At 36.3% G+C, this 16,268-nt stretch overlaps 1 protein-coding gene across 16 annotated transcripts in view; it reads left to right on the top strand.

The window, feature by feature from the left end:
* The window catches only part of sorbs2b (sorbin and SH3 domain containing 2b), a 54,480-nt gene that overhangs the window by 18,765 nt on the left and 19,447 nt on the right, over window positions 1–16,268 (top strand). For 11 of the 16 annotated variants that reach the window (XM_056236230.1, XM_056236232.1, XM_056236231.1 and 8 more), the window contains exons 3-11: window positions 3,437–3,487; window positions 5,878–5,973; window positions 7,782–7,808; window positions 8,011–8,138; window positions 8,829–9,104; window positions 10,457–10,792; window positions 12,034–12,175; window positions 13,673–13,821; window positions 15,706–15,772. In XM_056236230.1, the coding sequence (XP_056092205.1) occupies window positions 3,437–3,487; window positions 5,878–5,973; window positions 7,782–7,808; window positions 8,011–8,138; window positions 8,829–9,104; window positions 10,457–10,792; window positions 12,034–12,175; window positions 13,673–13,821; window positions 15,706–15,772 (1,272 nt within the window). Of the gene's footprint in view, window positions 1–3,066; window positions 3,488–5,877; window positions 5,974–7,781; window positions 7,809–8,010; window positions 8,139–8,828; window positions 9,105–10,456; window positions 10,793–12,033; window positions 12,176–13,672; window positions 13,822–15,705; window positions 15,773–16,268 lie in introns of those variants that run through there. The other 5 variants (XM_056236236.1, XM_056236240.1, XM_056236241.1 and 2 more) reach the window with 5 other exon arrangements.

Below are 16,268 nucleotides of genomic sequence, written 5' to 3'. Positions count from 1 at the left end.
CAGAAGTCTGACAAATCTGACTATAAATAAGCCATCAAAACAGAGCAACATGATCGCCATGGTACCATGCATGTACAAACAGTACGAGTGTGTATTTTAATTAACATAAAATTGGCTCAGGTTGTTTACAAACATTGTAAAATTAAAACTGACCCAATTTGAAGGGGTCATGGCATAATTATTTTAATATGTTCCCTGAGGTTCACTTATAATGTTAATAATGTTTTTTGCACAAAAAACAAACAAACATATACTTGGAAAAATGTTTATTTTCAACCTTCATTCTGACCCTCTTTCTGAAATTATCCATTTTTAAGGGGCGGCTCCTTTAAGGCGTGTCAGTAAACGGGCACTATTATGATTTGCTTAGGTCATTGCATAGGAAACAGTATCAACACCTACTCGCTATTGCATGTGAACAAGTGTTTTGAAAACATTATGAAACCGTCGTTTATAGACAAAGCATTATGAAATCATTTACTTAGGGTTTGTGATGCAGCTGCTGTCATATTCAATACAGCTGACTGCTTCATCTTTTAACAAAAAAGTTTCTTTGCGAACTCTCCTCTGTGCCTCATATACAAAATAAAATGCTCTGAACAAACATATAATATTTAGACGGGTAAAATAAACCATCCACTTGTTTCCGACACTGGGATCCTTCTGAAGTCTGTACAGAGACGCAAACAAGAAATTGAACTTGTCAAATTGAATGTTTTTTCCACTCTTCCATTTGTTCTGCTGTCAACAGACTCAAGTGCGTGGAGTATATAAGAAACTGAACACGCATCTGTATACTGTATTCAGTTTAGACAACGTCAGTGATTGTAATGAGATCTGTTTGCTTTTGACTAGGGATGGGCGATATATTATCGTTTGCGATATACCGGTAAAAATTCTCCTCACGATAAGAATTAGTCTTCCTGCGATAATAACGATAAAGCCTAGTTGATGACTTATTTCTGTTTGGGACCCATTCGCAGCTCAATCTGGAACTGGAACTGTCATTAATCTCTTGTAGGCCATTCAATGTTTCACATTCAAGTCCAGTAAGTGGCAAAAATCTTCATCTGCTTCTTCAGAATTTTAATTCCTTAATCTATTAAGGATTTATTACCTAGTCCTAGAGTATTACATATAATATTTCCCTCTGGCTATGCTGTCTTCAGAAACATTCCATGTTATAGAAGTTTAAGGTGTTGGGAACTTAAATGCTGCAAAATTTTGAATTCACGCCCTGCAATTTTTCTGATAGGCATGCTCAGTCTTCTAGCATTTTAAATTCATTTTTAGCATAAAATGTTTACTGCATGTGCTCTCGGAGCGTTTTCGTGGTGGAGCTATTTATTTGACGAGCGCATTGAAATATTGATGGCAATGGAAATTAGCATGGCTTATTGGCTTGGCTGTCTCTGACATTTCCCCTGACAGAATGATTCCTAATGTTTGGATAGATAAGTAAATGACCAGTGTGAGCCCTGCTCATGAATATAAATGTGGAGCTATGTCCATTTCTTAGGCGAGTGTCCAGCTCCCTTCCCCTCCAGCTGTTCTGTCGCCACAAGTCTGCACCCTTGAAATCCAATATCATAATCTTTTACTGCTGACAGTTCATTACAACCTGTGATTTAGCAAAGTCCAGTGGTGTCTCAGGCAAAACTGTCCCTTGTGTTTTTATCCAGATTTATTGGCTGTGGTGTCTGAAGATTTATTTTGAGGATGACCTCTGGGTCTGTTTTTTAATGAGACTCAGCATGGGGCAATCCTGTTTGGCTCAATGATTTATTAAGGGCTGATGCTGATTATTTATTTACCTTTATACAGAACTGATGATACAATGTGACACTTTTTTTTTTTTGAATTTGGAATTTACAAACTTTTTTAAAGAGATAGGTCACCCCAAAATTATGTTTTTGTTTTTTGTAGTTCAGTTTAGTTTAGGAGGATGATGTTGACACTGCTCTTTTTCATAAAATGAAAGTGAATGGTGAACAGCGGCTGTTAAGCTTAAAGAATTACAATAAATCACTACAAAAGTGGTCCATTTGACTCATATGCTGTATTCTAAATCATATGATGTTATACGATAGCTTTTGTGAGGAAAAGTCAAACGTTGTTATCGGTCTTGTTAATGTTAACGAATACTAAAACTATTAAAAATAGTAATTATTAATATATAGAAGTAAATAGAAGTATTCACACACACACACACATATATATATATATATATATAATAAAATGTTTAAGTTATACTAAAATTACTAAAAACTAAAACTGAAATAAAAATAAAGCTAAACAGGAACATTTTATAAAATATTAAAATGACAGAAGCACAAAACAAAATGAGTAAAGCTTAGACTAAATGTAAAATATAATATACAAATAATATTTATACAAGTACATAAGATGCCAGGTGACACTTAACCAAAGACAACACAGCAAATTGGACTACTGTTATGATGCTTTTATGGTACTCTTTGTCATTTTTGGTCACCCTTCTTACATTCATTACATGGAAAAGAACAGCACGAACACTGCCTGACATAATTTTAAATATTTGGAATGGCATGAAGCTGAGTAAATGATGACAGAAATTTCATTTATCCCTTTAAAAGGTTTAGAATATCAAATTTGAATGCCTCTCTCTTGTCATGACCTGTAAATGCATAGCATACCGCTATCAAAGGATGGTCTCAGGTGCAGCACACTTTGGGTGTTGAACGACGGGTGGTCTACGTATGTGTGACAAGTGGCACACGTGCCTGCCATGGCACTCTGAAAGCTAGACATGCGTCTTGCACATGAGCACACACTCACGGTGTCTCCTATCTGGCATATTTGCAGTGCTTTGCCTCTGCTGATGAGTTAAGTAATGTAATAATGTGATTAAATGACAGTGTTCCTATCATAGACCATCCCTGAAATATTCAGCTAGTGCTAAAATAAGTGCGATATTTCCGGAGGAGGGTCACATGGGCTGTTAATCTATCACTGAAAAATTAGTAATCTAGGTCAAACTAAACAGGGGTTTAATTAGTTACAATAGCCCCCCTACTAGTGTGTGACGGACGGCTGTACATTGCTGGCAACGAACTCTAAGAGTTGTTAAGCTCTAACACACCAAAAGTGGTCATGTGTAAGATCAGAGAATGCGTGAGGATATATGTGTATGTATGGTGTGTATTTTGATACTGCGCTGCGTGTTTCTGAGCTGAAACGCCAGGCTTGTATCACCTTTCACTCTAGGGCCTCATATCCCAAGAGGGATGTTAACCAGCCACATTAGACACTTGCTAGCATGCTGCTGTGCCGGGGAGAGATGGGAAGCCAATACCACTCTACCTGCTCTCATACATGCTGTATACGCGGATAAATCAATGGTTTACTTACCCAGGAGTACGGGTTGCTGACTGATTCTTATTGATATGTCTTTCAGGACTGTGTGACATCAAGACACAAGAAGGAGAGATCTTCAACATGAACACAGGTTAGTTCAAATCAGTTTCAGTTTCCATGGTTGAAATCGTTTTAAGGAAAATTAAAATATCAAGACATTTTTTATAAAATGTTATTTGGCATTGTCGTGTTTTTTGACATGGTATGATAATACCATGGTTTTTGGGAATTTGCAATGGTAATTTTTGACAGGCACAATTTGATTTAAAAAATGTGTTTGAGGTTGGAGAGTCAATGCAAAAGTCATGATATACCTTATGAACATCTTTACTTTAAACCGTTTTGATCAATTTAATGCATCTATGCTGATTAAACATTTTTTTTTTTTTTAAATTACCTTAAACTTAGTTAGTGTATATCAAAGAACCATGGTTTTTCCATTTGTCATCATCAGATCTTAATGATACTGTAACACCACAGCAAAAAAAAAAAAAATATTGTAAGGGAATAGCTCCTCTGGCTACCAGGTTCCCTCGCAGATGTGCACATCTGATGCTGCTCCCAGATAGACAGGAAAAACTTAGAAGCCAGACAAAAAATATATGGCTAACAGCTAGAGATTTCTTAAAACACAGTTTTAAGCTGCACATTTCAGCTTAAAGAGTCCATCCATATGTCTATTGATTTTCAATGTGGAACTGAAATCTTGTTCTGTAAATACGCCGCATTGATTCATGCTTTTGTGCCCTCTACAAAACTTCTGTCATCTTTTTTGTTATTAATGATATATTTACATAATAAATGTAGAATCGTAAATTACTTAATTTAATTGATTAATTTACTATAGCTGGCTGAAGGGTCCACCCAGTAGAATTAGGTTTGGCTCAGCAAGAACAAAAAGGAGAGGGAACACTGCCTACCAGCCACAACAACGTATACAAATAATTAATACAGTGAACAATTTACACAAAATTGACTCTAATCAAGTGTTGTGAGGCAGAAAGGAGTGAAAATGTGCCGTTCCCTTCACACAGACCCAACAGGACTTGTTTTTGTCGGGCAGAGCATGTGATTTTGTATTCATCTCAGGGATTGTGGGAAAAGCTGTGCAGGGGGGTGTTCTTATTTCTTGGCTGACTGTCTCTGAGAATACTGTCTTTTTAGAGTCTGGCATCCAAACTGCCTTTTTGACATCCAGAGGTATAGCAGTCAGGAAAGAGGAAACCCATCAGGCTACATCTGGCAGTGCCAACATTGACATTCTGACAATCTGCAAGATTCATCTCGTAGTGTCCTCAGTTTTAGGTTCTGATTCGGTTGTGGCAACCTTGGATGCCAGGACTATGGAAGTCAATGGGGACCAGAAACTATTTGGTTACCAGCATTCTTCAAAATATCTTCTTTGCAGAACAAAGAAACTCATACACGTTTAGAACAGCTTGACTAAATGATGACAGAATTTTCATTTTTAGGTGAACTATCACTTTAAGGCTAATGCACAAAATAAAATTGTTGCTATATATTATATGTTATGGTGTTTAATACACTGTTTAATACACTGCTATATACTCTACTGTTCGAATGTTTGTGATTGGTAAGATTATTACAATTTAAAGTAACTGTTTTCTATTTTAATATAATTTTCAGCAGGTATTACTCCAGTCTTCAGTGTCACATAACCCTTCAGAAATGATTATAATATGCTGATTTGCTGCTCAAGAAACATTTCTCATTATCATCAGTGTTGAAAACAATTGTGCTGCTTAATATTTTTGTGGAAACCATGACCCATTTCTTTCAGGATTCTTTGATGAATAGAAAGTTCAAAAGAACAGCATTCATTTAAAACAGATTTTTTTGTAACAATGTAAATGTTTTTTAGTTACTGTTACTTTTCTTAAAAAAAAAAAAAAATCTTACTGACCCCAAACTTTTGAATGGTTTGTATTTGCTAATACACAGTGTTTACACAGCAGTAAAAGGTAAAACCAGAGAAATCCAGGAAAAATGTCAGTACATTTTAAAAGTGTGATTTCCAGGAGCTGAAAAGTCTGGTATTAAAAACATTTAAAAAAGTTATATGAATTTCTATAGTCAATACACAAAATAGTTTTAAACCACGTGCTTGTAATGACTGGAAAATGGAAATGGAAAGGGAGTCGCGGAAAAATCATGGAAAATCTTAGGTCAAAAGGTGCGGGAACCCTGTCCAAAGACACTGAAAAGCAGCAGTTTAAAACATTTAGTCAGTCAGAGCACAGCACATTCAGCCATTCAACATGTAGATACTGTAAACCAAGCATATACGTCACACATACATTAATCCACCTTGCACTTAAATTGTTTTGGAAATGTATATTGTCGTGTTGCTAAGGTCATGTTTCACATTACCCTGCTTGCTGTAAGTCACAGTCATCTTGTCATGCAGCAGTATTGATGCATGTGCATTTGTGTTTGCATGTGCTACTGCACTTTTCACAGACAGTGGAGGACAGATCCGCAAAAGCGCCACGCTTTTACTCACTCTAACCCCCATGAAGAGAATCCAGAGCTCACCAAACCTATGCACGCTCACAGGTATCATTCCCGTACAGGAAACAGATCACACTCATAGAGCTTCATAGATCATATTGCCATAAAACTACAACAATGCATTGAAAACTAGTTCATTAACATTTAAATATTTGCCAACGAATGGTTCATGTTTGCTTGTTAGTCATAGGCATTATATGTTAGCAGTGGAGTATTTACTCTGCTGGTGTTAAATGTGACGGTGTGTTTACTCAGACACTGTGAGCAGGAATTCCTCTTCACTGCACTCAACGTCACTCATTCAACATCTGTGTTTTATCCTGCCACATCTTATGTCCTACCACAACCTCCCTTCCTGGCTGTCTTTCTTTCTCTCTATTACCCTTGCTCGCCATCTCAAACTTGTGCTCGCAGCTCCTTAAGGACTGTTCGAGAGCTGGAGCTCTCCTTTCCTTTGCTTAAAGGGAAAAAGCTGCTCACAGTGACCAGATTGTTGCCATAGTTGTGCACTTCCATGGCAACAATTGTATACAGGCTTTTCCCCCCGTCTCCTCTCGGCACAGTTTCCTCCGGGGGTGACCCTTTTTGTTTGAGCAGTCTCACTGACTATGACCTCACACACGCATATTCTCCATTGTTTAATTAGACAGCGAGGAACAAACACATCCCATTCAGGACAGAGTTAGACCGCTGTTCATTTAGCACTGTGCTTAATGAGCAAGGGTTTTTATGTTACATTATACACAAAAGAAATCAAATGAATAGTTTTGACTTTTATCAAGTGTTTATTTAAGACTAAAGTGTGTGTTTTAAAAGAGCCGTTCTGAAATTAGTTTGCAGAAGTGGTAATCGACTGCCAGATGTTAAGGGAAAACCTCCTTCATTTGTAAAACTTTCCCACTTCGCCTTTCATTCTTTCTTCATGCTGTCCATATATTTTCCTCTCTTCCATTCATCTGCTGGAATCATCTGGAATAAATTACGGATGACATTTGCACACTATAGAGCCACATAGTCCGCTAAAAACACGAATAAGTAATGAGTGAATATATTCTTTAAAATAAAGACTCCCAAAGCGGGGTTTCACAGCAATGCCATAAAAGAAACATTTTGGGTTTCCCAAAGAACCTTTCAGTGAGCAGGTCTTAAAAGAACAATCATTTTCTAAGTGTAAATAACATTTTAATAATCTAAAGGACCTTTTTTTTCTACCTTAAAGGACCCTTTTTGCAGAGGAAAGGTTATATGAATGTTAAAGGTTCTTCATGAAACCGTTGATGCCAATAAAGAACTTTTATGTTTAAGGGCCAGATTTACTTAACAGGGAAAATTAGCATGAGCTCAATTCCAAAAAGACGCCGATGGTAGTGGAAAGTTCTGCGTGTGAACTACTGATGACACAAATTAAAGAACACAGATGCACCCGGATCATTTCCATAATGACCAACGTAATCTAGCAAGAGCAGCGCAAATTAGCGTCTGGTTTAAGACATGCTTTTTTTTGGCGCAAATACCAGTGAATTGACTAGCGCAAATCTTAATAAATCACCTTGTGTTATTAATTTATATACTCTCTCCCATACATGTTTGTGTCTGAAAGGGAAACTCCTACAAATGCATATACAATAAGGTCAGCCGCGAGAAAAACCCTGTCCACGCCTTTTCAGCACACATTTTTCACTGCATGTCTTTAGTAAATCCTGACAGTAGTTTTTTAACGCCAAAAGAGGATTTGCGCTGGCGCAAGCTGTTAGTAAATCTGGCCCTAAGAGTGTACCTCATTTCACTCTGAAAAGTAGATCTCTTGCTAGTGTTTAACAAAGTTCTCTTATCTCAATTTCACCTGTGCATAGACTCTGAATCACAATCCAACGATTCAGGTAAGCAGCCTTTATTTTATTTATTTACTGTAATATATTTTTTACAAACAAGCACATATGCTTTGGAAAACAATGTAACTGTTACTGCTCAGCTTTCTCATATTATTCTCTCTTACTGGTCAATAGTGGCATTCTGTGGTGAAATATTTTGTATATATGAATATTAAACACGTTTTTAAGTGATTTGTTTGTCTCCTGTTAGATTTGTGGAGGCCCAGCAGCAGCACCAGTGGTGGTCTGAGAAATGGTGACCTGTGCTCTTCCTCTTTGGCAGCTAAAGGCTACAGAAGTGTCAGGCCCAACTTTCAGGATAAAAAGTCTCCCACACCAGTACGTTCTGCTGTGTTTACTTCACTCATTTGTTTTTCTTATCCTTTCTGTCGCTGGAGGTTTTCCTTCCACAGGAAACCCCTGTGGAAGTCCATTCGACAGGTTTTATTATTGACATTTTTAACTGTACCGGTCACACCCTTTTCTAGCGTACTGCTCAGTTTGAAAACTGAACACAAAGAAAAGCTCTCAACTTACTTGAATGAACCTCTGTACTATGTACATCTATCTATCTATCTATCTATCTATCTATCTATCTATCTATCTATCTATCTATCTATCTATCTATCTATCTATCTATCTATCTATCTATCTATCTATCTATCTATCTATCTATCTATCTATCTATCTATCTATCTATCTATCTATCTATCTATCTATCTATCTATCCCAATCTCAATTTTCTTTCCAGCTACAGAGAATTTATGAATTATATTATTTAATCCAATCTTCTCTGTATGTGTAATATGTTTGTTTTCTCATTGTCACACAAGTTGTGCCCTGCTGATGGTAATACAGCAGAATTGTACCGCCTTATGCATGTCCTCACTATAACAATCAACTGTTTATCTCAGAGAGATTATTTTCCAAGGCAACCACATCCACACCCTTATTTAATGAGAGAACCACCACAGAACAACAGTATCTGACCTGTGCTCTAATATCCTACTGCCCACTCTCCTTAATCAGGCACAAGAGCATAGTGTCCATTCCCACAGACTGCTGTCCACAGAGGACCAAATCTCATGCTCTTCACAAGCAGGGCAGTCCTACTTGCACCCTTCATCTAGGGAGTTGGAGAGACGCGTAGCTTCCCTCTCCATTCGCATTAACCCTATGCCACAGATATCCGGACGTCGCACACAGGCACTGTCTTTGAGACCCCCTACCCCTCCTAAAAGGATGGACCTCCCGGATAGCCACTCACGCCCCTGCCCTCCACTGCCATCTGCAGCCCCTCCAGTGGTATATGTCACGGATTTCATAATCACATATCCATTAGCTTACAGTAATAACACCCTCCTCTACGCCATGCCGTGTTTTAGCAAACATAACTAATGCAGTTTCTCCATTTTGCTGAAGAACATTCAGGTTCCTGTCATTATATATTCAAATCATAAAAAAATTCACAATATTACTGTATTTTTGATCAAAATGTATTATTTATATTTTTTGATTGATATATATAAGTTACTTTTAAAAGTAATGTGTTACAATATTGTGTTACTCCCTAAAAAAGTAACTAATTGCGTTAGTTACTTTTTATGTAAAGTAATGTGTTACGTTACGTTTTCATTACTTTTTCTCAGCCGGGCTGTGCTTGCTTGCTTGTTTTTTTTATTTCTATTTTTGCCAAACATAAAGGCCCTTTCACACCAAAAGTGAAATGAAGGAAATTCTAATTCACACCTGTACAGTAGAGGGCGCATCTCAGACAAACCTATCAGCTGTGATTCATTCTGAATCGCAGATGAATAGGATGCAGGAGAAGAAAATTCAACGCTCTTAATTCAGCAATAAAAAATTAAACAAATGTGATGTTTAACTGAAGTCATTTTTGCTTATTAGTATGGTTTAATTGAATCATCGAAGGGGACCAGCAAAGACACTGGTTAATAAAGTGAGTTTAAATACATAAAGTCTATTTGTGTAATTTAACTTATTTAATTATTGCAGGGTTGCGTAATTTTCTCAGTTTGCATTTGGGCTGTTTTTATTCATTTTGAGGAATACCGAATCTATTTTTATGCAAGATGAGTAAATGCTCACATTAAGTCTAGAACTACAATATCTATCATGTTTACACACAGCGCACACAACGCATCTGCACTTACTCAAAAACATCGGGACAAAAGAGGTGTCAGTCAATAACTTGCGCTACTAATTTAAAAAGTAACTCATTAAAAGTAAGACATTATTTTGTAAAGTTAAAAGTAATGCGTTACTTTACTAGTTACTTGAAAAAAGTAATTTGATTATGAGATGTGTTACTACTTGTGATACATACGAATAATGTGAATATGACATTTTCCATGGCATTTCAATGTTTTGTTATTTATTTTATATATACATATTTTCTGCAATACAAATGTGACTTTAAAAGCTTAGAATTGGTTGTCACCTCATTGTGATCTTGATGAAGTTTTAAACTTCTTTTAGCCTTATGCTTTAATGCAACATTGGAATAACACTTTGATCTGTAACCCCTCCATCCTCTCTAATGCACAGCCATTCGCTGCAGCACATCACTTCATCTCTCAAACGCGCTGTGCCAACTGCTGAGTCTCATCTGTGCCACTCTCCTCTCTGTCATTCAGCCTGAGGTACCAGTCCTTCTTAAACAAACCTATCCTGGAACAGCACTGACCTCACACTCACCCCCTAATCGGCTCAGATTCTCCCTCGATTTCATCAGCTCCAGAGCACCTGACCTTCACCCAGAGACCCCTTCTCCCGGCTTGGAGCTTCCACTGGGGCAGAGCCGCTGCTCTTCCCGCACTCAGAGCGAAGCATCCACAGCGGTGCTGGAGGAGTTGAGGGCGTGTGGAGTTGGCCCAGAGGGTGGCTCTCGCACCCCTTCTCCAACCCTCAGCCAGATGAGTGCGGTCACAGACAACATGTGGTTACACTTCCCTGCAGCTAGCACCACTAATGTAACTATTCACCGGCAGTTCAAAACTCTGTCATGTCTGTCTTACTGTTTCTTTCTTTGTCAGTATTCCTACTTCCTTTTTTTTTGTAGCAAGAAAGTTGATCAAAAGTGACAGAAATCTTTTCCAGCGTAACATTATAAATGTCTTTATTATTTCAAATAACTGCTTTGAACTTTCTACTCATCAAAGAATCCTGAAAGAAATGTATCTCAGTTTTCATAAAAATTAAGAAGCATAACTTTTTTTCAGCATTGATAATAAATGTTTATTGAGCCTGAAATCAGCATATTAGAATGATGTCTGAAGGATCATGTGACACTAAAGACTGGATGCTGAAATTTCAGCTTCTTTACCATCACTGTAATAAATTGCATTCTAAAAATATATTACAATATAAAACAGTGATTTTAAATTGTATTTTTACTGTTTTTTTTTATCAAATAGATTACCAGCATTTTTTTGAGACTTTAGAAGAAAAAAAATTACCAAACCAAACCTTTTTAACAATATTTATTGTTTCTGTCTCACCCTTTTTCAAGAATTTTCTGTTCTTTTTCCCTCTCTTATCCATTTGAAAACTCCTTTAGCTCATTTCTACTAGCTCTGTACAAACTTGTCGATTGTTTCTAATTTGGTCCCATTCCTCTGCGTTTTAGGGGCTAGTTTAACAAACAACAATATCACTTGTCCTGTGTTCACATTTAGTGGTTTCAGCATTTCTTCTGTGGGATTATAAAAATACTAACCTCACCTCTGCTCTAGATTCACATCAACTCTGCATCACTCAATGGTCGTCACTAACACATTTTGCAATACAGATTGTCTTGATGTTGTGTCAATGCTCAGTTTGTCTTTGTCACACTATGTCTTTGTCAAAGATTTTAGGTGTGGGCGAACATGGTTTAGTTGAGACTTCTTCTTGTACTGCACCTGTGGAATCTCTTTTTGTATACTAACACTTAATACTAACCACTTCCTGGAAATAATTAATTCCAAATTCTAAAACCGATTGTCCAAACCGCACCCACCTCTTGAATATCTTCCCTGTTTGTGGGCACTGTATTTTGTTTGCTTATTTTACTAGTCTTTGGTGGTTTTGTTTTCCTTGTTCTGTTCTTTATCCTCTGTCAATTTTATTAAGGCTAACAGATGTCATCTGTGGCATAATAGTTCGATCTCAGTGTAATTTATTATGCCTAAAGGTTCTTCAAATAACATTGTCTCTGTGTTGTGTTATACAGGGCCAGATGACTGTGAACGGGGGTCTGACTGTGCCAGCAAGTCCTCGTAGTCACCTCCAAAGACCCTTCTCTCCCTCAACATACCCCCCTCCTCCTTCACTGAGTCCTAGTATTACAGCCATGCAGCACGTTAGAACCACTGGTGAGTTATTCAGTAATATAATTTCATCATTTGTAAGAACAAAGAAACTGGTAAATTGCATCTCAGTTTGTAGCTAATTTAACCACAGCCACAGGTTGTATAACCATATAAAATGTATACAATCTGAAACATTTTCTCCCAAATAGTGAAAAATAAGTTATAGGTCAGTTTGTGACCAGAGCAGTCTGATTCATGAACAAATTACTCTCATAAGCTGACTCTCATTTTATATGTATCAATACTGTATATTGCCATACATGGTTACTTATAGTCAGTAGAATAACTGTTGGGGACCATCAAAACAAAGTGTTTAGCAGATATTAAGCAGAGTCTACTAATACTCTAATGAGAGTTAGTTAACTTGTAGGTGCAACATTACATATAGTCAAAGTCAATATAATGTCTAAAGTGGACCATCAAAATAAAGTGTTACCGTATATTGAAAAATACATGGAATATAATACATTATATGGAAATGTATTATATCACATTTTTATCTTCCAGTATATTCCTATATGTTTTTGTTTTGTTATGGCTGATTCCTAAAGTAACCTTTTTTTTTTAAATGAAGTTCAATAAGACTCATTACTAGTTTTAATCAGTCTGAAACACTGACCTGTGTAATTTACAGAGAGAAAATGTATTTCTTATGTTAGCAAAATGAACATTATAACTGAAATATGCCCTAATGAAGTGAACCAAAATTGAATCAAGAGTTTGTGAATCAGAATCAAATTGAATCAGGACATCTTTGTTGATACTCAGCCCTAATAAATAGCATAATTTGTGAACATGGCTTTAATAATTAATCAAAGACATGGTGTAGCAGAACCGTAAAAATACATATATTCCAGAATGGCTGTTGTTGATGTTTAAGTAATTCCTACCATCCACCTGTCCTGCCAAGTGTATCTCATAAGCATTGCAGTACCGCTGTAAAAAGAATCTCTGATAGATCACTGTTGATGTGCCAGGCTCTAATGAAGTACTAATGAGTAAGAAAGTGTGACCTGACTGTAGCGGTGTTTACTGGCCGTGTGACACTAAGCGTATCTGAACTGGTCTGCTCTGAGCATGCTGCTGCGATCTCTCTAATCCCAAGTGGCAAATGCTGGGGATTAAGCTCAAATCTGAGCGACGGAGCGGTTGGGGTGAGGGAGGAGCTGAGACACTGGGATTAGAGCGTCTGTATTCGTGGGGCTGGCCTTTGTTTTGCAGAGCGCATTTAGCTGTTTTTTCCCCAAAAGGCTTCAGTCTGGATGCCTGTACATGTCGGACTGTGTGTAGAGCTGCTTTCTATTCTATGTTTAATATTCTATGCTGAAATACTGGAATCAACATATTTATGGATTCTTTCTCCTGATTTGGAATTACAGTGTGCACTGCATCCCTGATCTGGCTGTATTTCACAGTTACGAACATGGGAATGTTGGTTAGTTCCATGGGAATTACTAAAAACTCACTCACCCCAACTTGACCCTGTCTTCCACCCATCAGCCTCCGAGTCTAGCACCCCAATCTACGGCAACGTGGATCCTCCTGCACGAGCACCACATACTGACAGGAAAGAAACAACAGGGAAAGCTCCGCAATATACTGGCATCGGTCCTGTGGATGAGTCCGGGATTCCCGTTGCCATACGGACGGTGAGTTAATGCTATTCTGGGATGTTAATCTTTTGTTTCCATATTTGGTAACACTTTATTTTGATGGCCCACTTTAGACTTTCTACTAACTATAAGTACCTTTGCAACAACACGTCATCTAACTCTCATTAGAGTAGTAGTAGACTGTCTGCTTAATATCTGCTAACACTTTATTTTGATGGTTCCTCAACAGACATTCTACTATAAGTAACTTTACAACTAATATAAAATAACATAAAATAAACTATTCTACTAACCTGAACCCTAACACCTAGCCCTAACCTAACAGTCTACTAATAGTCTACTAATACACTAATGAGAAATAAAGTGTAACCCCATATTATGCTGTGCATCTTAGAATAGATATAATCCTTGTTGAGGAATAAAATATTATTAAAATTATTAAAGCTGTAAATGGGTGTTTCTTCAAATGTGGGCATTAATGGGTATCTTGGCTCTGTGGACTTCTGATATTTTTGTAATTTCTCTATAAAAGTTATGAACATTTCCACCACAATGGCATTTCTAACACATCTCAAATAATGTATTGTGTTTTAAAGCATGTGATGGAAATTAGATGACCTTTTTTTATTATTTTACAAAATTACACTTTAATTGCAGATAATGCACAGGAAAAATATTCTGTTAATGAATGATAATTCTAAATTGATATAAAATACCCTAGTGAAAAAAAAGCTATACCAAAATGTATTTATATATATTTATTTCATACTAAGTATACTGCAAACCCATTAACATATTTACTCAAATATCCCTTGAGACTTACTGAAATAAATATTATAATTCAACTTTTTTTTCGGAGTACTTTATTGCACAATGCACATTTCTTAATATTAAGCCTAAAATGTGTTTTAATATAACTATTCATAAGGATAGTATGATCTCTGTATGATATCAGTCTTTAAATGCAAGATATTTAAAGTGTACCTAAAGTATACTTGCAATAGTTCCACTTTAGCACAATCAAATATACCGGTACTTACAGTAAGTTTATCTTTATTTGGACCTCAGCACTATTTACAGATAACTAAAGTGCATTAAGAACAAAATTAGTTGTTCTAATTTAGCAGACTTTAAGTATATCATTTAGTATACCAAAAGAAAAATTGCAGGGTATTTATATGTAGTACATAAATATGTAAGTATACTTAGCATAAAATAAATGCATTTCAAATACATTTTGGTGTAATTTATTTCATCGGGGTAATTTGAACAGAAAATAGATAATTTTGTGTTAATATATGTTAATCTATTAATTCTATTTTCATAGTTATAATTGAAATTTGGGTCTGGTACAAGGGCACAACAATACAAAGCTGTAATCTATAATAAGGCATTTGAAAAGTAACACATATATGGTAAATCATGGTTTTAATGTAAATTTTTTATAATAATATTTCAAACATGTTTGCCTAAAAGCCTAGTATTCATTTTGATAAAACTTGCCTGACTCTTTATTGGCTCTGGGGAAATTGTAGGAAGTGCATACCTGTAATTGTTAATTCCAGAATTAATCTTCAATCGGTCTCTGGTCACATGGGACTGGCTGTTTTGATTTGTGCTCTAAATTGCATTTTCCCACACTGAGTTTTATTTAGCCCCAGGGAAACAGGGGCAGCTGTGCTCAGCATCATTGATGGACCAGCAGACAGTGATGTGTCTCTCTCAGCTTAACATAGAGAGGCCAGTTGCATCAGCATTTTTATAGGAGGCTTTTGCATCCAGAGTTTTGGACTCAAGGTCATGGAGCACATTCGGGTTGCTATTTGTTTTCTAAACTATGTTTTTGGACCTTGGAATCTTAATCTGTAAGAACTAGGAATGCCTGTAATCTAAAAATGTTTGTTTTGTATATTGTTTTAGACTGTTGACAGGCCAAAAGATTGGTACAAGACCATGTTCAAACAGATTCATGTGGTGCCTAAATCAGGTAAGACTGGATCTTGTGTATTTACCTTCATTTTACTTTAAAACGTTATACCTTGCATGTCCTATAAATGTAAATAAAGAAGTCTCAAAAAGCCCTAATTAGAACAAGCCTATTATGTGGTTATTAGAAGGAATGTTCTAGTCATACACTGACATACTAACATATTTTATTACACATTTTTAAAAGCTATTCTTTGAGCATTTATGCAACATAGGAATTGAAATAATTTTTTTGCAAACTAAACAGGATTCAAGATTGTGTTATCGTGTACATTTAAAATGTATTATTTTACACTGTACATGACATAAACAGATACTGTTTTGAATGCAAGGGATATACAGAACACTCGTCTCATTGCTATTGTGATTTTAAAGGGGTCATGAATTGAGAAATCAAATTTTCCTTGATTTTTGAGAGGAAAATGACATTTAAGAGGTCATTGTTCTATAAAAAGATAATTTTCCAGCACTTAAAACGTCCTCCTTTGTCTAAAAAC

The sequence above is a fragment of the Rhinichthys klamathensis genome, unplaced genomic scaffold (genome assembly GCF_029890125.1).
Source record: "Rhinichthys klamathensis goyatoka isolate OS25496 unplaced genomic scaffold, OSU_Roscu_1.1 h1tg000442l_1, whole genome shotgun sequence".
NCBI classification, from domain to species: Eukaryota; Metazoa; Chordata; class Actinopteri; order Cypriniformes; family Leuciscidae; genus Rhinichthys; species Rhinichthys klamathensis.
This window is presented reverse-complemented; position numbering and strand designations above follow the sequence as displayed.